Source organism: Gigantopelta aegis, chromosome 14 (assembly GCF_016097555.1).
Source record: "Gigantopelta aegis isolate Gae_Host chromosome 14, Gae_host_genome, whole genome shotgun sequence".
In the NCBI taxonomy this organism is placed as follows: domain Eukaryota; kingdom Metazoa; phylum Mollusca; class Gastropoda; order Neomphalida; family Peltospiridae; genus Gigantopelta; species Gigantopelta aegis.
This window is the reverse complement of record NC_054712.1, coordinates 30,051,093-30,077,304: the sequence shown is the minus strand read 5'-3', so window position 1 is coordinate 30,077,304 and position 26,212 is coordinate 30,051,093. Positions and strand designations below refer to the sequence as shown.

General features: G+C 39.2%; 1 protein-coding gene across 1 annotated transcript in view; it reads left to right on the top strand.

Annotated features, from left to right (window-relative positions):
• Positions 1-8,859: 8,859 nt before the first annotated feature.
• Positions 8,860-26,212, top strand: part of LOC121389383 (probable G-protein coupled receptor CG31760) — a 93,974-nt gene continuing 76,621 nt past the window's right edge. Inside the window, exon 1 of the mRNA XM_041520985.1 lies at positions 8,860-9,700. Coding sequence (XP_041376919.1) covers positions 9,013-9,700 — 688 coding nt within the window. The 5' untranslated portion in view covers positions 8,860-9,012. The remainder of the gene's footprint in view (positions 9,701-26,212) is intronic.

Sequence of the window (26,212 nt, the reverse complement as noted above, 5' to 3'; positions counted from 1 at the left end):
CGCTCTCTCTCTCTCTCACTCTCTCTCTCTCTCTCTCTCTCTCACTCTCCTCTCTCTCTCTCTCTCTCTCTGTCTCTCTCTCTCTCTCCTCTCTCTCTCTCTCTCTCTCTCTGTCTCTCTCTCTCTCACTCTCTCTCTCTCCTCCTCTCTCTCTCTCTCTCTGTCTCTCTCTCTCTCTCTCTCTCTCTCTCTCTCTGTCTCTCTTTCTGTCTGTCTGTCTCTCTCTGTCTCTATGTCTATCTATGTCTGTCTGTCTGTCTGTCTGTCTGTCTCTCTCTCTCTCTCTCTCTCTCTCTCTCTCTCTCTCTCTCTCTCTCTCTCTCTCTCTCTCTCTCTCTCTCTCTCTCTCATTCACTCACTCACTCACTCACTCTCTCCCTGGCCCCTCTCTCCATTTACACAATGAACCAATAAAATTCTGCAGTGATAGTCACATGACTTTAAGACACAGACCCTAGTTTCAGCTCATGAAAATGGACTCAAAGGTTGGTTAATCTGCAAACCTGTAACATATTTGGATAAAGTTACAGCAGAGTAAAACAAGAATCTTTGACGTTGAAACGAAAAAAAACCTTTAAAAAGCAGACAATAGCTCGTCGCCATAACCGTTACTTTTTAGAGATACGGGCGTTTTTTTAAAATATAAAAAAAATCATCTTGTGTTATTAAAGACACCAGGATGACCATAAATACATATGATGCACGGAAATCTGATTTCATTGATATATGTATATAAAAAACCCGGCTCTAATAGTAAAAAATACGTCGTAGTGTTTGAAAACTAGAGCATGTCACTTTAAGCCGCTATAGCGCGAGAAGCGCCCGAGTGTGAGGAATGTACGTCACGTAAGCCGAGCGCGGGGAGAGATTTCCACTAAAGAGGTTTTGATCAGCGTGAGATCAATCACTGATAACATGATACGAACTTGTCAAAACTGACAGGTAATTTAGCAGAGCCTGATCTTAGATAAAGTGAATCACAACATGTGTCCACGTTTGTTCTATGCCTCAATTGATTTCTTGCGTTCCGTATGCGCAGACCTCTGCAAGATGTGTTTGGTCGTGCGAATATCCCTGTATCGGGATGAATGTCAAACACTGGCTGCGAGCGTGATAAAAGTTGCAACCTTGCATAATCATATTATAATATTGACTAAAGGAACGCTAATATTACTCGACGATGTAAGTAGAGTGCAGTAGCTAATTAATAATCGGCTACTGGATGTGAAAAATATGATGATTTTAACGCGTAGACTTAAAAGAAAACCCGGTACATTTTTACCATTAGTAGCAGGGAATCTTTTATACGTACTTTCCACAGACATGACAGAATATATTCTGTTTGTTGTTGTTGTGTTGTTGGGGGTTTTCCAGGCTATTAACTGTTATCGTCACATGCATTTATACAATATACAAGTTTGTCGAAACAAATACTTTGTAAACCAAAACAGTGAAATACCGCTGCACCGTTGACATTTAAAATGGACAATAGTTCATTCGTAGTGGTACAGCATCTGTTAGATTAGAAACGGGTAGATACGAACATTTGAAGACTCACAAAAGAACTTGTTTTAATTGTCTTTATTTTGTAGAATCTGAAGAACTATTTTCTTATTCACTGTCCTCTGTATGAAGATATTAGAGTATATATTTTTAAAAAAGATACTGCAATACGCTTTAATAACCTTTTGAATAAAGAAAAAAAAGTCATTACATTTAAGCCACCCGCCGGATGTTGTTAAAATTACATCAAAAAGTTGCCATCTTAATTTATTACATCGCCAACGATTTTTATATGTACAAACACGAACATAATTGATAGGGGTTTTATTTCTTATAAACACCAAACTTTAAAACTATTTATAATAGTCTTGTAATAGTTGTAATGTAAAGTCTCTTACAACCACACAGGAATGGCTTGTGTACTTGTATCGCTGCACCGGCCTCGGTGGCGTCGTGGTTAAGCTATTGGACATAAGGCTGGTAGGTACAGGGTTCGTAGCCCGGTACCGGTTTCCCCCCCCCCCCCCCCCCCCCCCCCCCCCCCCCCCCCCCCCCCCCGCAAACCCCCCCCCCCCCCCCCCGAGCGAGTTTTAATGACTAGGGCCACTACACCCTCTTCTCTCTCATTAACCACTAACAATTAACAACTAACCAACTAACCCACTGTCCTGGACAAAGAACCCAGATAGCTGAGGTGTGTGCCCATGACAGCGTGTTTGAACCTTAATTGGATCAAAGCACGGAAATCAGTTGAAATGAAATGAAATGTATCGCTGCTGTATTAATCCGTAACCATGGTGAGACGTAAATAGTTTGTCTAAATGTGCATTCTCAAAGTTGCAAGGGTTAAAGTTCACTATATTTACAGAATAAAACATATTTCAAAATTAATTGATCCCACATAAACTGTTTGCATTATAACACAACAATATCAAAATTGTAAGGTTTTGCCACTCGGAGTAAACAGTGGTTTCTTCGAGAATCCTTAGAGGAAAATATTAAATATGCAGTAGACGATCTTCAACGCGTATCTATTAAAATAAAAAGAAAGAAAGAAATGTTTTATTTAACGACGCACTCAACACATTCTATTTACGGTTATATGGCGTCAGACATATGGTTAAGGACCACACAGATTGAGAGAGGAAACCCGCTGTCACCACTTCATGGGCTACTCTTTTCGATTAGCAGCAAAGGATCTTTTATATGCACCACCCCACAGACAGAATGGCACATGCCACGGCCTTAGATATACCAGTCGTGGTGCACTGGCTGGATAAAGAAACAACCCAATAGGCCCACCGACGGGTATCGATCCCAAACAGACCGCGCAGCAAGCGAGCGCTGTACCACTGAGCTACGTCTCGCCCCCATTGACAACAGTGGGATGCAACTCTAATTGAAGCTGTGTCGCCACGTGACAATCTCTTGGTCAGCCTTATTGGATTTTACAGTGATACATATTGAAAATAGAAGTAAATGTAATTATTTGGATTTAATGTTTTGTCGGCATTTAATTCAAAATATAATGTATCATATTCCGAAACACTTATATTACACAACTATACAGACTTGAAACATATCTGGAAAAAATTAATAACTGTAATCTAAGACGACATCTCCCCAAAATAAGAATATGTGCACATCGTCTTGAAATTGAAAGAGGTCGATACCACAATATACCGAGAAACAACAGGCTATGCAAACTATGCAGCATCATAGTTGAGGATGAAGCACATTTTCTCATTAATTGTCCTGAAAATTAAATAACAAAACAAAAATACATTTATAAACTCGTATATGAGTTTCCCGCATTTCAATCAACGAACAGCTACATTTTTCACTTGCCCTTATACCCATCTTGTAATAATAGCACAGGTCTGTTGGGGCATGGATACAACAAGAAGTAGTTTACTACCTAAAATCTCTATCAAATAACATGTGACAAGTCACTGTAGAACTTATAATTATAAAACATTTTAAATATATATATATATATATATATAGGCGTGTAGTATTTTTATCATTAGCTTTATTATTGTCGGGTTACCAGCCTGTAATTATATGTATACACCATATATAAGCACGGAAATAAAACATTTAGTATTGTATTGTAGATATTTTGCACGAAAACTTAATAAGGAGGTTGAGTCATTATGTGATTTAGAGTCTATCCCTTTAAAAATAAACGATTGCCAGCCACTTAAGTTAGGCTCCGTTTCATATCTTAAACAACTGAGTTAAGCTAGAGCTTATTAACATGAGCGTTAGACGGTAATCGATCACGTTTCATATCTTAAACAACTGAGTTAAGCTAGAGCTTATTAACATGAGCGTTAGACGGGTAATCGATCACGTGTCCACAAAGAAACAAAAGAACAAAGATACATTTTCTTCTTTTTGTTGAGAATTTTTTTTTTTTTTTTTTTTAGTTTTTAATTTTTAGATGTATTTCTTTCTTTCTTTCTCCTTCTTTTTTTCTTCTTTTTATTATTACCCCTCAAAATAGGACCCTCCTCAAACAGGAATTCCCTCAAAACAGGAAGTTTTTCACGCTTCCTGTTTAAATATGAATTGACCAGAATCACTGTAAAGCGAATACTCTTGAAACGGGGCTGTTTACTTGGTGCCGTGGGTGTCCCCAGTTTAGAGAGATTTTTTACTGAATATCCCTTTTCTCGTTTCTCATTTTTCTGTTCATTCACGCCTGTTTTGGACAATGGACACAACCACTTACTTCCTTTTTCAACATCGTTTGCTGTTCATATGCACACCCTAGTCTTTCCAACTGTGCTTGTCTCATTTGACCAACCGTGTCACACACCTTTCGTTTAGTTGTGAGCTTACTTTGTGGAGTTGATATTTAGGTTTCCTGCGTTTCTCATTTCTGTATAACTGGGATGTAGAATTTAATACAATTAATAGAGGCACCATTCCCGTGGGAGGAAAGTAAATCGACAGCAAGAAAAATAAATATCGTATATAAAAAAAAAAACTTTAAACAAACTGAGTGGTAACTAGCATCCATCCGCCGTCTGCACTCGCTGCTGGTTTCTAACCTCAGAAGAATGTGTCAGTTTAAAACTCTGTTTCTCCAACAATAATAAAATCACGCCAATATGTACACCGGTGTCAAATCTCCTGGCAAGGAGTTCCACAAATTGCTAAATTACTTCCCTTTGCTTCCTGTAACTAAAATATTATAGCGTCTGCACCCGTAAGTAGGTGGACGCTGTATTAATAACTTGTCATTCTGAGACTGGAATACTGTCGAACTGCCGTGTGTAAGACACGAAATATTGGGTTAACTTAAGATTGGCTTAGTTTAGTGAAATTTGTCGGCGATCACATCACGCTATTTGGGCTAATTATTAGTGCTGGGATCAATAAACTCTGACAGCCGCTTAGGCACAGGTCCAGCCATCCGGAGAAAATTCAATTTATTAAATCCTGATATCCCGGCCTACGCCGTCTTCGATACATACCAGTTTCCGTTATTCTCAATCATTTAGTTTAAGTGTTCGTCACAATCGGTATGTGAACAACCATTCTGGTAGAACTCTCTCTCAAACGTCAACTCAGCTTGATTGTTTGCGCATGCGTCTCAACCAGCTGTCGGGTTAATGTTGTCACCGGCCTCGGTGGCGCAGTGGTTAAGCCATCGGACTACAGGCTGGTAGGTACAGCGTTCGCAGCCCGGTACCGGCTCCAACCCAGAGCGAGTTCTTAAGGGCTCAATGGGTAGGTGTAAGGCCACTACACCCTCTTCTCTCTCACTAACCACTAACAAACTAACAACTAACCCACTGTCCTGGACAGGCAGCCCAGATAGCTGAGGTGTGTGCCCAGGACAGCGTGCTTGAACCTTAATTGGATATAAGCACGAAAATAAGTTGAAATCAATCAAACATGTTGTCGACCGGCCTCGGCGGCGCAGTGGTTAACCCATCGGACTACAGGCTGGTAGGTACAGGGTTCGCAACCCAGTACCGTCTCCAACCCAGAGCGAGTTCTTAGGGGTTAATGGGTAGGTGTAAGGCCACTACACCCTCTTCTCTTTTACTAATCACTAACCAACTAACAACTAACCCACTGTCCTGGACAGACAGCCCAGATAGCTGAGGTGTGTGCTTGAACCTCAGTTGGATATAAGCATGAAAATAAGTTGAAATGAAATGAATCATGTTGGCGTCTAATATTAGTCCTGCACAGTGTGGGATTGCAAATATAATTTAGTACTAGTGGTGGTGGTAGTAGTAGCAGTAGTGGTAGTTGCAGAAGCAGTAGAAGATAATAGTAATACTATTCTAAATAATGACCACAACAACAACAATAATAAGAAGAAAGCATTAACTACTTCTGTTGCTATTGCTGATACAGTTAATGCTACTGCTTTTCCTCATCCTACTGATGTTGTTGTTGTTGCTGCTGTTGCTGCTGCTACCACTACTTCGAGTCCGCTGGCGTATCCAGGATTTTATATCGAGGGTCCACTTTATTTGATGGCCCCACGCAATAACTACAGGTCGTGTTACATGTATAAAACGTGGTAGGAACAAACGAGATGTGATCGAGTGCACCCCCCCCCCCCACACACACACACACACACTCCACTCCCACTCCGGCTACGCGAGTGTTCAAGTCACGTTTTGTCGCATTATTCTGGTTGCATGTAGCATGTTTTCGTATCGAACCTATCCTAAATAATACATTAACTTGAGAAATGGGGGCCTAAAACCAATAGCGCATGTACACGAGTAATTATTCAATAAATGAGTCAGTAGGAAACTCATTATCGTTTTTGTTAGCTCCAGTACTTTTGAAAACAAATGGCAATTAAACATTAAGAAGCTACATGAAAGAAAATCTCGGGAGAATTTGGAAGTAACACAGCAACTGTTTGTGCGTCATTTGTATAACAGCACTGCAGGAACTTGTATCGTCATGTCAAATCATCATTGTATAACAGCACTGCAGGAACTTGTATCGTCATGTCAAATCATCATTGTATAACAGCACTGCAGGAACTTGTATCGTCATGTCAAATCATCATTGTATAACAGCACTGCAGGAACTTGTGTCGTCATGTCAAATCATCATTGTATAACAGCACTGCAGGAACTTGTATCGTCATGTCAAATCATCATTGTATAACAGCACTGCAGGAACTTGTGTCGTCATGTCAAATCATCATTGTATAACAGCACTGCAGGAACTTGTATCGTCATGTCAAATCATCATTGTATAACAGCACTGCAGGAACTTGTATCGTCATGTCAAATCATCATTGCAAGAAACAGAGCAAAAGGACAATCTCTTCTGGAAGAGATGTGTGACTGGGCTAATAAAATAGTTCTGAGAGTGACGTCCTCATGGACCAGCAAGGATATATCGTTCTGAGGAGTGGCATTCTGCCTAGAGACTAAGTATATGAGAGTGCTTCACGGTAGCAGTCACTATCTTGTCAAAACGTCCATTTGGTTCTGTTTTGTGCAGAGATATGATCTTTGTTTATTGTGACTGTTTTGTCGTTCAGATTTAGCTTATAATAATAACAGCTGCATGCGTAAGGTTAGCACCTTCAATATTTTTGCCTTGGCTTTAGTTCAATGTGTTATGATAGTTATATATCTCGTTTTGGTCAATTTAAACAGATAAATGGTGTTTTATAATTTTCTTCATTGAACGAACGCCCATTAACTTTGTTCAGGTATCACTAGTCTTTACGGTTTCAATTTACTGTTTTATAGCCTACATTCGAATACTTAATTGACATTCAGTTTGTGTTACTAATGAGACGATAATGCATTGACAAGTAGGTATTACGAACTATAACGCATGTAGGACAGTGGCTGCGACTGAACTTTGTAGTGATGAAAGAGGGATGAAATCTTCAGTAAAGGATCTCCTCGGGAGTGTTTGTCTTCTTGTAGACGAGACACTAGATAGAGATTCATGGAATCAAGCACTGTTTTGCCAAATGCCCATTCGTCTCTTCATTGTGTAGACATACGGTCCTGATCACGTATCACGGTTTTGTCATGCAGTTTTAATGTTGTTGTTTTTGTTTATTCTTCAGAATTACTGCTCTATTACATAACCTTGCTGTGTCTTTAATACAAATATGCTGTCTTGTCCTTTGATCTGTGCAGATATCCCCTTGACGTAAATATATTATATAGCGTAATATCTTTAAAAATGCTAACATCTTTGATTTCTTTCTTTGCCATGGTTAATATTAATACTATTTTTAATTTCTTTGCAGTGTGAGAAGACATGCCCCTAGAATGAGTAGAATCATCGTCGACTCGTCTCGAGGCTTCCTTTCTTAAACCAACACACTCTGCTAATTGTGGATACATTGGTGATCAGCTCTTTAAATACATTGATTTGTCACAGTTGGTTACCTATTATTCATCGCTCACGTTACCGCCCTGGGTATCGTGTTCGTGCTTCTCATGGTAGGCAATGGAGTCTTGGGGAATTCGTAATTGCATTCTTTTATTGTGGAAACAATATGACGAGGCCAGAAGGTAAAACGCCGCAGACGCAATCGTTTATAGGTATCGGTCATCATCTGACTAGAGCGAGGTCCATTGATGCTAGGGATATATGGGGTTAGTCAAAAGTGTGCTGCATTTTGTTTTTTTACACCAAGATAGAGATATATCTGTGGAGCATTTGTTTCCTACAAAGAGAAGGCATTTTCATTGCATCATGGGTATGTAAGGCTAACTAGAATCACCTGTGATTTTTTTAAACACATAAAGCACCATCTAGTTAGAACGTCAGTAGCATGTATATGCAAGGCTAATCAGAAGTATAATAGTTTGCTTTCATGCGATACAGACACATACGGCAAAATCTGCCAAGTAGCCAAGTAACCTGGCTGTATAACTCCAGTCAGAAGGGTGTTGGCTTTTATACGCCAAAGTATAGACAAACATTTGGGTATTTGTCTTCTGCTGACGTAAGTCTACGCACAGAGGTTTGCTGATCTTTCGTACCCAGATACCTACACATCTCTCTATATATACGATTTTTCTCTTTCTGTCTTAGTACTAAGCAGACACTTCCAGGCTAAAATGTCAAGAACTACCATAAATATATACCAGTTAAATGTATACTGGTTTATTTACATACATTTCAAACAAATCTGACGTACTATTGTATCCTATACACCAAGGTATCATCTGCCTGAAATATCAAGGACTGACGTGGGTATTTAAATTCAATCGAAGAGTGCTTGTTTGCTTAGATAAAGAAAACAATCTGGAGTGTTTTTATTTTCTTGTAACAAGGAACCATCTGCTTAGGACTGTCATGGATATGCAAGACTAATTAAAATTGTTCGGTGTTGTCCAATATACCAACACAATCTGTGTTTTACTTTCTCAAATGGATATGAAAGACTAATCAAAACTAATCCTTTTTTACCCAAGATACCAACAAAGTGCGTATTTCTCTTTCTCCACTGCCAAGCCGCCGTCAGCTACCAGGGATCCAACGATGAGTGGCGGAATCTCCGGAGTTTACCGAATCTGTGCCGACTTCTGCGTGGTGCTCACCTGCACGTTGTTCCTGGACGTATTCCCATGCTCTGGCAGCGGGTACATCAACTACACCGTATACAGCCACTCGCCGGAAATGGACGACTTCAACCACACACGTATGTGGATGGAAGGCACGTCCAACGTGGTTCCGCAAGCCACAGAGCCTCCTCCAGCACAGGAGATGGACGTTGTGGAGACGTTCCTCGAACACGTCGAACAGTACGACAAGGGCAAGGAGAACTGCACAAAGGGGACGCACTACAACCTCGGCAAGGGCGTCATCCGCCAGTACGGATTAAAACGCTTCAAGAAGCAGGCTATGGCGGCAGTGAACGCTGCCAACTTCTACACGAGGATCTGGATGCGCGCGGGCGATGAAGTCACGCGCTCGGAATACCTTTTCTACACGATGGTCAGGTCCATAGTGGAAGGGGATCCCGACATCTTCGCGGCAGGAAACTGCTACGACCTATTCGAGTACTATGGATACTACCTGTTCTGCCCGTACGCCTATCTGATGGAGGACAAGCACATTAACGTGAAGGATCTGTCGCTCGAGTACGACTACCTGGGGAACGACTCGGAGTGGTTCATGTCGGCCAGAATGATGTCCAGTCAGCTGGAGAACTTCAACTACACGCAAGGTCAGTACCGCTTTAAATCATTGCGTTCAATTCCTTAATAGAATTACACAAATCCAAATAACTAGTCTGTTTACCTGATCTTGCTTGCGATATGTGGTATTTATGGCCAGGTAATTTGGCACCATAGGGTTTGTTGAGAACTCCTCATCCCAGTTGAAGGGTCCTGCATTCGCTTTCTTTTCTCAGTACTATTAAATTCTTTATTACTATAAGCTATAGTTTACTTGTTAACAGTACAGCTGAATCGTGGGTCACGGGTCAGTAACCATATGCCATATGTCAACTATAAGCATAGCGAGTAGTTTTTAGTTTATTGATTGAAACGTTGTGTCATAGGTGAAGTACTTGAATAATGAATATGGCTTTAGTTAATACATCATCTTTGGGAACAGTTCAGTGGATCATAGACTATAGGTCATAGGTCAACTACACGCATGACGAGTACAGTTGTTACAGTGTATTAACAGGCATTTTGTGCCATATGTCATAGACCATGTACTTGAACGGCTTTAGTTAAGGAATCACCTTTTGTGAATAGTTGAGTGGTTCATAGATTATGTTATAGGTCAACTATATGCATGTTCAGGAGTACAGCTCATGTTTCCTCTTTGCTAAGACCATGTTCTGTGTCATAGGTCACAGTTCGTGTATTATCATATCAGTAGCACTTACTGTGTGAAAGGTCACAGATCACATGATGAATACTACATTATTAGTTAATATATCAGCTTAAGACTACCGCATATGATACCTATCAGCTGAACAAAGAATTACTTGCGACTTATTGCTCAGCTGATAGGTCTCGTGTGGGGGCGATTTTGCTGAGTATTTCACTACGTGTGGCAAAAGTCTCATCATGTGCGGCCTACGTGAGCTATCAGCTGATCTGAATTCACCAAATGAGCTATGAATTTGTTTTGTTTAACGACACCACTAGAGCGCAGTGACTAATTAATCATCGGCTATTGGATGTCAAACATTTAGAAAATTCTGACACGTAGTCATCAGACGAAACCCGCTAAATTTTTCTAATGCAGCAAGAAATCTTTTATATGCATTTTCCCACAGACATGATAGCACATACCACCACCTTTGGTATATCAGTCGTGTTGCACTGGCTGGAATGAGAAATAGCCCAAAAGGTCCACCGACGCATTACCACTGGGCTACGTTCCGCCCTCTGAGCTATGAAAACACGAGCATTGCGTTAGTGTGACGTCACTGTGACAGTCGTAAGCAAAATAGCACTTAGCTCATCGTATGCGGAGAAATTATTATGAGCCAACAACTGAGTAAAAGGTCTCCAGTATTTTTTCCTCTGCTAATAGCTGTCGTAGGCTTCAGTTAACAGCACATCCTGTGTCACAGAGCATGCGTCTTGGGCCATCAGGACAGGTCAGGTCAGAGAATTTAACGTGCACATTCAGAGCAAACTGTTGTAGCGCTCGCCTGTCCTGGGCGCAGGTGTCGGCCTTAGCCGGTTCGTCCGCCCAGGACAGGAAAGTGGTGGGGAGGGTGAAGGGGGGGGGGGGGCTGCACTGTTAGGTGCAAGGGAACACCTGCAGTCCAACCGTGGATCGGTAACAGGCGGAGGGGTGGTTTGGTGCTATGGAATTTTGATTCCCGAAGGATGAGTCCAAAGAGAAATGGTTGGCATTTATGAGAAGGAAATTAGGCGCATTTTTGAACGGTCCGCCGAAATAGTAAAGAAGGGAGCTACGTATATAGTTTTGGAATTTAGTAAGCCGAGAGTAGCTCATGGGGCCATAGGCCAACTACATACATGTACGATGGGTAATATTGTTGTTTTGTGTAGGACCTTTATTAAAGTGCATCTCAGGACAGTGGACTCACTGGCGTATTATATCTTCCAATTCAGTGCCCCGTATCTGAGATATTAAACCCTAAGGCATTCATTGCCCCCGTGAAGAACATATGAAAGGCCCTTATGTGGAGAAAGTTGTTTAAGTATTATTTAGCACATCTTCACTTTCCGATTAGAAGCAGGTTCATCTTCCCCGTGCACGTTACCTGAGGCATATTACATACGGTGGAGAAACCAAATCGTGATGACAAGTCAAGTCAACTTCTGACTACACTTTCCGATTAGGAGCAGGTTCATCTTTCCCGTGCACTTTACTCGAGGAATATTACACACGGTGGAGGAAAGAAATCGTGATGACAAGTCAAGTCAACTTCTGACTACACTTTCCGATTAGAAGCAGGTTCATCTTTCACGTACACTTTATCCCAGACATATTACACTGCGCATCCATTGATACAGCAGACATGGAAAACGTGATAATCTGACGCCTATGGCGATTCGTAATATAACACTAACAGTACTTCCTTTGAACTGCATTGCACTCGTCGAACCTGGATGTGTATTGGTATAAAGGCAGAAAGTAGATCTAAGGAATCCGAGTTTTCTTTTAAGTCCACGCGACATATTAAAAGATTTCCTTGCCGGGAAGTTTTTCCCTCGCTGTGCATTTGTCCCTCGCATTGTCTCCTGTTAATTGAGAATCTCACTTTCCATTTCAATCACAATTATAAAGGTAGGATGTTGTAGAAATGAGAAAAAGACGAGAATTTGGTTTTCGAATCCTCAAGACATTGTTTAATCATCGCATGTTAGGTGCATTCAGTAAGTGCATAACTTATCTAACCACATCTAGCATAAAAAATACACCGTCAAATATGTGCCACCAATGCAGTCGACTAGAGTATTGAGGGTGGGGTTATTTTTAAGGCAATGGCTGAACATTTCAAGGATATATCGAATTTAATGTGGAAAAAAGCATAAATTCCCTCAGACCCAATCCCATCCCCAGTGAAAACGTCATACATATGTCTATGCTATTGTAGGCCAGAACTGAAAACAATGAACACTACAGCAGCGACTGTTCTTTATTTTGTTGGTATCAGAATGTAAAGAATGGTAACCGTAATATGTCAAACTAACTAACTCTCTCTGTCTCTGTCTCTGTCTCTGTCCCTGTTATCTCTATCTACATTACTGTCAGCCTGCCTTATTTGTCCATCTCTCTCTCTCTCTCTCTCTCTCTCTCTCTCTCTCTCTCTCTCTCTCTCTCTCTCTCTCTCTCTCTCTCTCTCTCTCTCTCTCTCTTAAGTTGTTTACAGGTATCGTTAAAGAAATTAATTTAAATTTTTGTTCTTTTTCCGAAGGACAATTGCTGCATGAATCTGTAGACTGGTTTCGGATTTGACGCCTCCGTAAAGAAACACATTCAGTAAGCCATTGCCAAGTATGCGACTTGACACAAATATATTCCGTAACTTTGATTCTGAAAACATAAAAGTTAATCATGAGTCAGTACAGAGCTATCAGTTACAAAGCAACTGTGCTAATACTTCGTAATAAGTAGGAAAAAAATAATTATGGTCTGAGACCAGCTTTAGCAAAACTGTGTTGGTTTATGTGGAACCCGTGTAGAAGCAGACAATTTGTGTCATGTGGTCTTAAAGGTACTTTACCCTCCAAATAATTAGAGCAATCGAAACGTTTTTGTTTAACGACACCACTAGAGCACGTTGAGTATTAATCATCGGCTATTGGATGTCAAACATTGGTAAATTTGACATATAATCTTAGAGAGGATACTCGCTACCGTTATTTTCCATTTAGTAGCAAGAAATATTTTTATATGCACCATCCCAAAGACAGGATAGCACATACCACGGCCTTTGGTATAACAGTCGTGGTACACTGGCTGGGACGAGAAATAGTAGAGCAGCCCGTTTATACTGTGGGCTACACCCTCCAAATAATTAGAGCAACCGTGAACGTGAACTAATTTGGCATGCTTATATACCACGAAGGTTGTAAGCATAACCATCATCATCATCACCACAACTATCATCATCATCATCATCATCATCACATTCACTATAGCCATCATCACCATAACTGTCATTGTCATATCCATCATCATCATAACTATCATCACTATAACCATAATCATCATAACTATCACCATCATAATAGTGACTGCCATAAACACCAGGCAACTGAGGACATTCTGTTATCGGTATCAATCTTTGTTTGAACTGCCAACTCCGAGTCCAAAATTAAATATTTCTTTAACACCACCTCACCTCATTTTAAACTACGATTATTTGAAGTCTTACTTATGGACATTTGGCCCATGGACACTTGGTTGAAAGAAAGAAAAAGAGAAAACAGGAGCAAAATTGCTTCCGCGATATAGGCCACTCCTTCCTAATAAACAGCAAGGGGTTCTTCATGCTAGTATCAGACTGTCAACTGTCACGATTAAGTTGCCCAACTCGACGGTTGCTATGTCATTTCCCCAACTTCCGACTTACGACGGGTGCGCTCAGATTAACAACTAATTACTCGTAGAAATAATATACAACGAAAATCGAGCTGTAAGAGCGTGCACATTGGTTGTAAAAATAGTTTCATCTGAGCTAAAATACTTTGAGGCAGGGATTGTAGTCCTGATATTTATGGGTCATAGTTTGGTTAATTTATTGCATTTAGTGTTTTTAAACACAAACGTTAACATGGTCGCCTATGAAATTTTATTTGGATTAGTGCAGCCTATAAGCAACTGGACAGTCGTAAAAATCGTGAGAATAGAAGAAAGTTAGTCAACTTTGTCGTGTCACTTGGTAGTCTGACACTAACATTACATACACTCTCCCACAGGAAGAAAAAGACATTCCATGACCATTGACGTATAAGTCCAGGATCACTACTTGGGATGGGGTGGGGTGTAAGGTGGGTAGACAACACACACACACACACACACACACACACACACACACACTCTCTCTCTCTTTCTCTGTCTCTCTCTCTCTCTCTCTCTCTCTCTCTCTCTCTCTCTCTAACACTGATTCCGCCAATGACGATTGATCCTGCTACCCATGGCAGCTCGGGCGATTGTTTTGCCACAAAGGTGACATCCTTGTATTAAATTTGATTGTCTCCACTCGCACTGCCTCGCCGTCTCCAGAAATGTAATAACGCAAACACGATTACACGGTCGAGCATCAAGTGAGGGAAGTGGATTATGACAGTCAAACAGACAATCATAGACGTGTGGTCTATCATCATAATTCGTTATATTTCATCTATGACGTTTGTATTAAACACGCACGTTGTGGGAGGCACGGCAAACCACTGAGTTTCTGAGGCGAATAATGTTTATCACAGACGCATTATTGTTCCTTTGAGGAAAGCACCGAACTAATTTAACATATTTTAATGTGTAACCCATTACACAGTAATAAGGGCGAGAGGTATCTCACTTGTAGAGCGTTCATCTGAGGTACAGTGGGTCTTGGGGTCGATATTCCTCGATGGACGCGAGATTTTCCCATCCCTGTCGGGGATACAGTACTGGTACACCAAAGGCTAAATGTGTATTACCCTGGCTATAGAAAAATGCATATGCAATGTGTCTTGCTACTTTTCAACAGGACTGGCCAAAATAGGCTTCATCAATCAGTTTACAGATATACTAGTACTTTTATTTAATGTATAGTATACTTCGAGTTAGTATTTCTGCATAACATACGAAGATATTTTGAAATATGTTTTAAGCTATGCTCCATATGTTTCACTAAGTAAAAGTAGTCGAATTTCTATGGGCATTTATAATTTTAGCAGCTTTTATCCAGCATAGACCCAATCATAGAGTTCTGGACAACCATCACAAAGGCTCGAAACTAAGTGCAATTGCCACTTAAAATACACACTATGCTTTCTCATACTCGGTTTCACAAGCGGCCTGCGCCTTTCATCTTAAAACATTATACATCTATGCAGACTAACCAATTACTGCCAGCTAGTTGACAATAGAAATAACGAGTTAAGTTAGATATTGTAATAAAAACAAAAGACAAACTGATAAATTAATATTTAGTTTTAGTTTAAATTAGAGGAACGTTTATATAAATATAAGTAGTCTAGAAAGCATCACGTCTTTAGCATTTGTTTCCAAATTAAAATGCCACAAGAAGAGATATTTTCTCATTCTACACAATGAATTGTCTAGCAGCTCTATGGACTGTCTGTCCAAACGATTTAATGTTCTCCTGTAAACCCTGTCCTGTCTTGTCACATATTATATTATGTAATTGTTCATGTTTCCCCATATGCCGTTGCCTAACGGCATGGGTGTAATAAAGTTCTGTTCTGTTCTGTTCTGGCTAACTACATGGAAGTCGTTGTACTGGTCTCACACCCATACACTGAACTGTTCGCACAATCATGCCTAGACTTGATTCAAGCAATAATGACTATCATTATAATCAATATTAGTTTGGTCAACAAGTATAGCCTATTTCATGACAATTTCGAACATTTACAGACATATGCAACAATAGAATGTACGACAATATCATGTTGACAGTAACATGTTGACAATAGCATGTTAACGTATATTCTTGCAAGTATATATTAGAAAGTAAAGACAATTACGGAAGATGGGAGAGAAGAAGAGACTTTCTATTACTGAAATTCGAAATCAGAACCAGCACCAAAGAAACTGAAACCAAATGCCTCAACCACTGCCCAAGGTTCAAAGACGCAGCTGTGGGCATGCATATTAGCTATATGGACTATCAACGGAAGGTAATAGCTAGTGCTTAATTGCAGAACAATCGGCGTATTGGCCGTAACAGCTCTTAACTGAGCTGTACATTAACTATTGTTTACAGTTCGAAGTGGGATTCCTTCTCAGCACCAGCCAACCTCAAACTGCAATGTCTCAGCCATCACTGCCCATGGGGGCTGGTTGTAATTGCAGAAATAATCATTGCTGAATGCATGTTCAATCAGAACCGATACGGCTGCTTGCTAGGCTCATACTGCGGAAGCGTCTAATTTAGCGTAGCGCTACCTTTAGGGTCATGGAAATCAGAATGAAATCAAATATTACTGACAACTCCCCCGGCAGTCAATTATTTCTTGACCACGACTCCAGACTCGGAGTGGCCACAGCTGAAGTGCGATTTCGAGCAATAATATGAAGATCCATTTCCAAACTCCCCTTAGCAAGAGCGTACAGTAAATCATCCGTCTTCATTAATTATCCAAATGACAAGTCAGACAACACGTCAACAGTTAAACACTTGAACACTTGTTGAAAACGCGTAGACCTGCACATCAAGACAAGCGAACCACGATCGAAGCGGTAATAGGAAAGGTTGTACAAGATTGAGTCCAGTGATAAGTTTTTATAAAACTGGTAAACACTTTGTCTTAGTATGTCAGTATTCAACCCAAACGGACTTGTTTTTGAGCTATACTTATGAATAATGGAAATCTCCTGAATCAAAATATTAAAACCATAAGCATTATTATTCTCTTTTAACATAAAACAAGCAACAAGCAACAAGCGTTATACAAGTTTACAAATATTTAATTTTAAAATTAAAATATTACAAACACCATCTGAAACAGACTATCGTTAATGATTCCACCTTGCTGATATAAAAACAAAAGCCAGTTTGAATTCATTTATTGTGTGTTTTACATTTTGTTTGGGTGTAATGTTTTATCAAAATAAAAATCGTGTATCTATAAAAGGCGACCGTTTGACTTTTATTTTGTCTGAGTTCTTCTCCCAGTGCTAGATCCAACCCTGGGTGAAACCAGAGTACAGACAGGATGTGTAAGGCATCATAATGATTCCACCCTCTGTAGCATTAACCTCTGTTCTCAAATAACAGACAAGGTATCTGAGATGTGTGTCCGGGATATCGTGTCTGAAACTTGGTTGAATAGAACTACGAAATTAATATGTCAGCTTTCGGCTTATAGCATTAGTGAATATATTTCGTTCCCTCCATGACTCTCTATCTCCCTCCATATCTCTCTGTATCTCTCTCCATGTCTCTCTCGCTCTCTATCCCTCCCTCCACCCCCCCCCCCCCCCCCCCCCCCCCCCTCTCTCTCTCTCTCTCTCTCTCTCTCTCTCTCTCTCTCTCTCTCTCTCTCTCTCTCTCTCTCTCTCTCTCTCTCTCTCCCCCCCCCCCCAATTGTTTTAGTCTAGAAATGGGCCTGCACACAGCCAGTACCACATCTAAACAAATCACGGCACTATTGGGTTTGAAAAAACCCAAGACATACGACTGACATGTTAAGATAAAAAAATAAAACATAAGAAGACAGCCGTGTATAAACTGGTTTAAATCCAACATGCATTAGCGTCAGTCTCCTGTCTTCCTGGACGGTGTAGCTGTGCTCAGTCCGACAAGACGAGTAATCGAGTTTTATGTTACATAACAGACACGTCATTTACAATGCAGTTTGTCTGTCAGTTACTTCAAACCAAATCTCAGACAGGTCTTTTACAAATTCAAACCACATTTCAGATATATCTTTTACAAATTCTGTCTGTCATTTACTTGAAACAGGTCGCAGACAAGTCTTTTGCAAAAACAGTTTGTTTAGCAGTTACTTCATTCCATATATAAGACATGTCTTTTACAAATTCAGTTTGTCTTTTATTTCAAACCATATCTCTGTTATGTCGTTTACAATGCAGTTTGTCTGTCATTTACAGATCACATCACAGACACCTCTTTTACAAAACCAGTTTGTCTGACATTTGCTTCAAACAGATCTCAGACACCTCTTTTAAAAATACATTTTGGCTATCATTTACTTTAAATCACATCACACACACGCGTTTTTCAATGCAGTTTGTCTGTCATTTAGTTCAGACTACATCCAGACATGCCGATAGACCATTTATGTTTTAAAGTATTTTATAAATGTTGTTTGTCTTATATTTACTATAAGCACCATCATAGTGAGGGCGTCATTTACCTACAACATTTCATACTTAGTTTTATAGGGGGGTTTTCGAAATATAGTTTGTGTATGCTTTTCTTTAATCAGACCTCAAACATGTTTGTTGTTCTTGGGTTTGTTTGTTGCTTGTTTAGTTTTTTTCTCTTTTTTGTGTTGTTGTTTTTAGAACAGTATGTCTGACATTTACTTCAAATCATATCTCAGAACAAATTTAACAATAATTTGTCTGTCATTTACTACAATTAAAATCTCAGACACATATTTGACAATAGTTTTTCTGTCATTTACTTCAGTTCAGATCCGAGACACGTCTTTGACAATAGTTTGTCATTTACTTGAGTTCAGATCTCAGACACATCTTTGACAATAGTTTGTCATTTACTTGAGTTCAGATCTCAGACACATCTTTGACACTAGTTTGTCATTTACTTGAGTTCAGATCTCAGACACATCTTTGACAATAGTTTGTCATTTACTCGAGTTCAGATCTCAGACACATCTTTGACAACAGTTTGTCATTTACTACAGTTCAGATCTCAGACACATCTTTGACAATAGTTTGTATGTCATTTACTGCAGTTCAGATCTCAGACACGTCTTTGACAATAGTTTGTCATTTACTACAGTTCAGATCTCAGACACATCTTTAACAATAATTTGTCTGTCATTTACTACAATTAAAATCTCAGACACATATTTGACAATAGTTTTTCTGTCGTTTACTTCAGTTCAGATCCGAGACACATCTTTGACAATAGTTTGTCATTTACTTCAGTTCAGATCTCAGACACATCTTTGTCAATAGTTTGTCATTTACTACAGTTCAGATCTGAGACACACATTTGACAATAGTTTGTCATTTACTACAGTTCAGATCTCAGACACGTCTATGACAATAGTTTGTCATTTACTTCAGTTCAGATCTCAGACACATCTTTAACAATAGTTTGTCTGCCATTTACTACAGATCAGATCTCAGACACATCTTTGACAATAGTTTGTCATTTACTACAGTTCAGATCTGAGACACACATTTCACAATAGTTTGTCATTTACTACAGTTCAGATCTCAGACCGTCTTTGACAATAGTTTGTCATTTACTTCAGTTCAGATCTGAAACATGTTTTTGTCAAAAGTTTGTCATTTACTATAGTTCAGATCTGAGACATATCTTTGACAATAGTTTGTCTTTCATTTACTACAGTTCAAATCCCAGATACATCTTTGACAATAGTTTGTCTATCATTTACTACAGTTCAGATCCCAGACACATCGTTGACAATAGTTTGTCATTTACTACAGTTCAGATATCAGACACATCTTTGACAATAGTTTGTCTGTAATTTACTACAGTTCAGATCTCAGACACGTCTTTGACAATAGTTTCTCTGTCATTTACTACAGTTCCGATCTCAGACACATCTTTGACAATAGTTTGTCTGTCATTTACTACAGTTCAGATCTGACAAACGTCTTTGACAATAGTTTGTCTGTCATTTACTACAGTTCAGATCTCAGACACGTCTTTGACAATAGTGTGTCTGTCGTCTACTACAGTTCAGATCTCAGACACGTCTTTGACAATAGTTTGTCTGTCATTTACTACAGTTCAGATCTCAGACACGTCTTTGGCAATAGTTTGTCATTTACTACAGTTCAGATCTCAGACACGTCTTTGACAATAGTTTGTCATTTACTTCATTTCAGATCTCAGACACATCTTTGACAATAGTTTGTCTGTCATTTACAACAGTTCAGATCTGAGACATGTTTTTGTCAATAATTTGTCATTTACTATAGTTGAGATCTGAGACACATCTTTGACAATAGTGTGTCTGTCATTTACTACAGTTCAGATCTCAGACACATATTTGACAATAGTTTGTCTGTCATTTACTAGAGTTCAGATCCCAGACACATCTTTGACAACAGTTTGTCATTTACTACAGTTCAGATATCATAGACATCTTTGACAATAGTTTGTCTGTCATTTACTACAGTTCAGATCCCTGACACATCTTTGACCATAGCTTGTCTGTCATTTACTACAGTTCAGATCTCAGACACATCTTTGGCAATAGTTTGTCTGTCGTTTACTACAGTTCAGATCTCAGACACGACTTTGACAACAGTTTGACATTTACTACAGTTCAGATCTCAGACACGTCTTTCACAATAGTTTGTCATTTACTACAGTTCAGACATGTCTTTGACAATAGTTTGTCATTTACTTCAGTTCAGATCTGACACATGTTTTTCAGATCTCAGACACGTCTTTGGCAATAGTTTGTCATTTACTGCAGTTCAGATCTCAGACACAACTTTGGCAATAGTTTGTCTGTCATTTACTACAGTTCAGATCCCAGACACATCTTTGACAATAGTTTGTCTGTCATTTACTACAGTTCAGATCCCAGACACATCTTTGACAATTGTTTGTCACTTACTACAGTTCAGATATCAGACGCATCTTTGACAATAGTTTGTGTGTCATTTACTACAGTTCAGATCTCAGACACAACTTTGGCAATAGTTTGTCTGTCATTTACTACAGTTCAGATCTCAGACACATCTTTGACAATTGTTTGTCACTGACTACAGTTCAGATATCAGACGCATCTTTGACAATAGTGTGTGTGTCATTTACTACAGTTCAGATCCCAGACACATCTTTGACAATAGTTTGTCTGTCATTTACTACAGTTCAGATCCCAGACACATCTTTGACAATAGTTTGTCTGTCATTTACTACAGTTCAGATCCCAGACACATCTTTGACAATTGTTTGTCACTTACTACAGTTCAGATATCAGACGCATCTTTGACAATAGTTTGTGTGTCATTTACTACAGTTCAGATCTCAGACACAACTTTGGCAATAGTTTGTCTGTCATTTACTACAGTTCAGATCCCAGACACATCTTTGTCAATAGTTTGTCTGTCATTTACTACAGTTCAGATCTCAGACACATCTTTGACAATTGTTTGTCACTGACTACAGTTCAGATATCAGACGCATCTTTGACAATAGTTTGTGTGTCATTTACTACAGTTCAGATCTCAGACACATCTTTGGCAATAGTTTGTCTGTCATTTACTGCAGTTCAGATCCCAGACACATCTTTGACAATAGTTTGTCTGCCATTTACTACAGTTCAGATCTCAGACACGTCTTTGACAATAGTTTGTCTGTCATTTACTACAGTTCAGATGTCAGACACATCTTTGACAATAGTTTGTCTTTCATTTACTACAGTTCAGATCCCAGATACATCTTTGACAATAGTTTGTCTGTCATTTACTACAGTTCAGATCCCAAACACATCGATGACAATAGTTTGTCTGTCATTTACTACAGTTCAGATCTCAGACACGTCCTTGACAATAGTTTCTCTGTCATTTACTACAGTTCTGATCTCAGACACATCTTTGACAATAATTTGTCTGTCGTTTACTACAGTTCAGATCTGACACACGTCTTTGACAATAGTTTGTCTGTCATTTACTACAGTTCAGATCCCAGACACATCTTTGACAATAGTTTGTGTGTCATTTACTACAGTTCAGATCTCAGACACGTCTTTGACAATAGTGTGTCTGTCGTCTACTACAGTTCAGATCTGAGACATGTTTTTGTCAATAGTTTGTCATTTACTATAGTTCAGATCTGAGACACATCTTTGACAATAGTGTGTCTGTCATTTACTACAGTTCAGATCTCAGACACATCTTTGACAATAGTTTGTCTTTCATTTACTACAGTTCAAATCCCAGATACATCTTTGACAATAGTTTGTCTGTCATTTACTACAGTTCAGATCTCAAACACATCTTTGGCAATAGTTTGTCTGTCATTTACTACAGTTCAGATCGCAGACACATCTTTGGCAATAGTTTGTCTGCCATTTACTACAGTTCAGATCTCAGACACGTCTTTGACAATAGTTTGTCTTTCATTTACTACAGTTCAGATATCATACACATCTTTGAGAATAGTTTGTCTGTCATTTACTACAGTTCAGATCCCTGACACATCTTTGACAATAGTTTGTCTGTCATTTACTACAGTTCAGATCCCAGACACATCGATGACAATAGTTTGTCACTTACTACAGTTCAGATATCACACACATCTTTAACAATAGTTTGTCTGTCATTTACTACAGTTCAGATCTCAGACACGTCTTTGACAATAGTTTCTCTGTCATTTACTACAGTTCAGATCTCAGACACATCTTTGACAATAGTTTGTCTGTCGTTTACTACAGTTCAGATCTGACACACGTCTTTGACAATAGTTTGTCTGTCATTTGCTACAGTTCAGATCCCAGACACATCTTTGACAATAGTTTGTCTGTCATTTACTACAGTTCAGATCTCAGACACGTCTTTGACAATAGTGTGTCTGTTGTCTACTACAGTTCAGATCTCAGACACGTCTTTGACAATAGTTTGTCTGTCATTTACTACAGTTCAGATCTCAGACACGTCTTTGACAATAGTTTGTCATTTACTTCAGTTCAGATCTCAGACACATCTTTGACAATAGTTTGTCTGCCATTTACTACAGTTCAGATCTCAGACACGTCTTTGACAATAGTTTGTCTGTCATTTACTACAGTTCAGATCTCAGGCACATCTTTGACAATATTGTGTCTGTCGTCTACCACAGTTCAGATCTCAGACACGTCTTTGACAATAGTTTGTCTGTTATTTACTACAGTTCAGATCTCAGACACGTCTTTGACAATAGTTTGCCATTTACTACAGTTCAGATGTCAGACACGTCTTTGGCAATAGTTTGTCTGCCATTTACTACAGTTCAGATCTCAGACACGTCTTTGACAATAGTTTGTCTGTCATTTACTACAGTTCAGATCTCAGGCACATCTTTGACAATATTGTGTCTGTCGTCTACCACAGTTCAGATCTCAGACACGTCTTTGACAATAGTTTGCCATTTACTACAGTTCAGATGTCAGACACGTCTTTGGCAATAGTTTGTCATTTACTACAGTTCATATCTCAGACACAACTTTGGCAATAGTTTGTCTGTCATTTACTACAGTTCAGATCCCAGACACATCTTTGACAATAGTTTGTCTGTCATTTACTACAGTTCAGATCCCAGACACATCTTTGACAATTGTTTGTCACTTACTACAGTTCAGATATCAGACGCATCTTTGACAATAGTTTGTGTGTCATTTACTACAGTTCAGATCTCAGACACAACTTTGGCAATAGTTTGTCTCTCATTTACTACAGTTCAGATCCCAGACACATCTTTGACAATAGTTTGTCTGCCATTTACTACAGTTCAGATCTCAGACACATCTTTGACAATTGTTTGTCACTGACTACAGTTCAGATATCAGACGCATCTTTGACAATAGTTTGTGTGTCATTTACTACAGTTCAGATCCCAGACACATCTTTGACAATAGTTTGTCTGTCGTTTACTACAGTTCAGATCTCAGACACGTCTTTGACAATAGTTTGTCTGTCATTTACTACAGTTCAGATCCCAGATACATCTTTGACAATAGTGTGTCTGTCATTTACTACAGTTCAGCTCTCAGACACATCTTTGACAATAGTTTGTCTGTCATTTACTGCAGTTCAGATCCCAGACACGTCTTTGACAATAGTGTGTCTGTCATTTACTACAGTTCAGATCCCAGACACGTCTTTGACAATAGTTTGTCTGTCATTTACTACAGTTCAGATCTCAGACACATTTTTGACAATAGTTTGTCTGTCGTCTACTACAGTTCAGATCTCAGACACGTCTTTGACAATAGTTTGTCTGTCATTTACTACAGTTCAGATGTCAGACACGTCTTTGGCAATAGTTTGTCATTTACTATAGTTCAGATCTCAGACACATCTTTGACAATAGTTTGTCATTTACTACAGTTCAGATCTCAGACACATCTTTGGCAATAGTTTGTCTACATTTCAGATCTGAGACACGTCTGTTAAAGGCACTTTTATCTGTGCCTCAGTCGACATGTATAATGTTATTAAAGTCTGCAGTGAAAACATCAATAGCTCTATTATTACGCACTTATTATTCTGGTGTATTTAAGCACATAACTTACAGAATAATTTACCACAGTTGTTGCACGTGTCTCGTGGTAGAATGACGTAAAAACATGCGACTACGATTTTATTATTGTATTATGTAGTAATACGTTTCTAAGCTAAGCTGATAAAGTGATTTTGCATGGATTTCAACTGTAGCCATGGTTGTTTTTTGTTTTGTTTTATTTTTAAAGTCGCTTACGATCAAACTAAACAAGAATGTTTTACCACGCTTATATCCTTTGAAGAATCATCTGTGGCCATCGTAAACCCACCGTCTGATTTTGCCAGTGACTAAATCCAGAAAAAAAAACGCAGACCGGATTATTTAAACTCTATATAAGATATTTAATTAATTTAACGACCGTATTTGTTAATCCCTGGGCCTACTTAAAGCAACGTAAAATATATAAACTGGACCTCTCAATTGTAAAAAAAATAAAAACATAAACATTTTAAAACTCAAGTGAAACATGACCCCCCCCCCCCCCCCACACACACCTATTTAATACTATTTTGAATTTCCTCAAAGAGCTCTAAAAATATACGATATAACGTGTCAGCCATCGAGAAAATAGCCCAAAACAAAATCACTTCCGGCCCAAACCATCCTCATTACTCCACTTCCGGGACAGGTGTCACGTGACCATGCAACACCAGAAAACCTAGTCTACGTGTACAAATAGTCAAACGGGGATCATCTTCACAAACACAGTCAGCCTAGTTTTGCACGTAAACGTAAAAGCGCAAATCTTATTACTATTAACAGTAGGCCTGCAACAAATATAGTTTTTTCTTTTTTCCTCAAAATGCCCCTTCTACCATAATGATGTAATTTTCTGCATGAAATAGAAGCCAGTGTAATTACTGGTCGCAGGCATAAACTTACGACATTCTGTGAAATTGGCTCCTGACTATGTAAGATCTGTTTGACTACTGGTCCTTTTAAGAAATGTTAAAGTATTATTAAACAATGTTTTCCTCGCTTCTCAAAGAAATCTCTGTTGGCATGGCAATAATCAATTTAAACCTATAAGATGCGTTAGTTGACGAAAGGTCCCGTATAGCGAAATTAATACCAATTTACCACCCAAAGCCGATGGGTCCTTGTTCGCCAAGACAGAAAAAAAACCCAGTTCAACCAACTAATGACACCGTTGTCAACAAATATTAGACACTGAGCCCGGGCTTAGTGTAACAAGCTTACGCACAATACCGGAAAAAGAAGCACCACGAAAACTCGTTGAAGATGATTCGTGTGTGTTGCTGACGTGTTTGCGCACCGATAACGAAGTATTCACCCAACGTCACGGCAAAGGACGGAATAGAGGTCAGTCATGTTAAGAAGGAGAATAAAACCTTCTGTTAAGAAGAGCACATTGTCTTTCGCGCGGCAACTCTTTCACTTTCGTGTAAATTGACGTGTTTGTGCGGCGATAATGAAGTAGTCACATTCTGACGTCACGGAACATAGGTCGGCCATTTTGTGAAGGTGAATAGTCACCGTGTGTTTCCAACGACGACTCATTCCATTAAAGACAAACTTACGGCGAATTGTGAATCCTCTTTTCACGGCCTCTTTGACAAGGGCGTGACCTAGATAGGAAGTCAA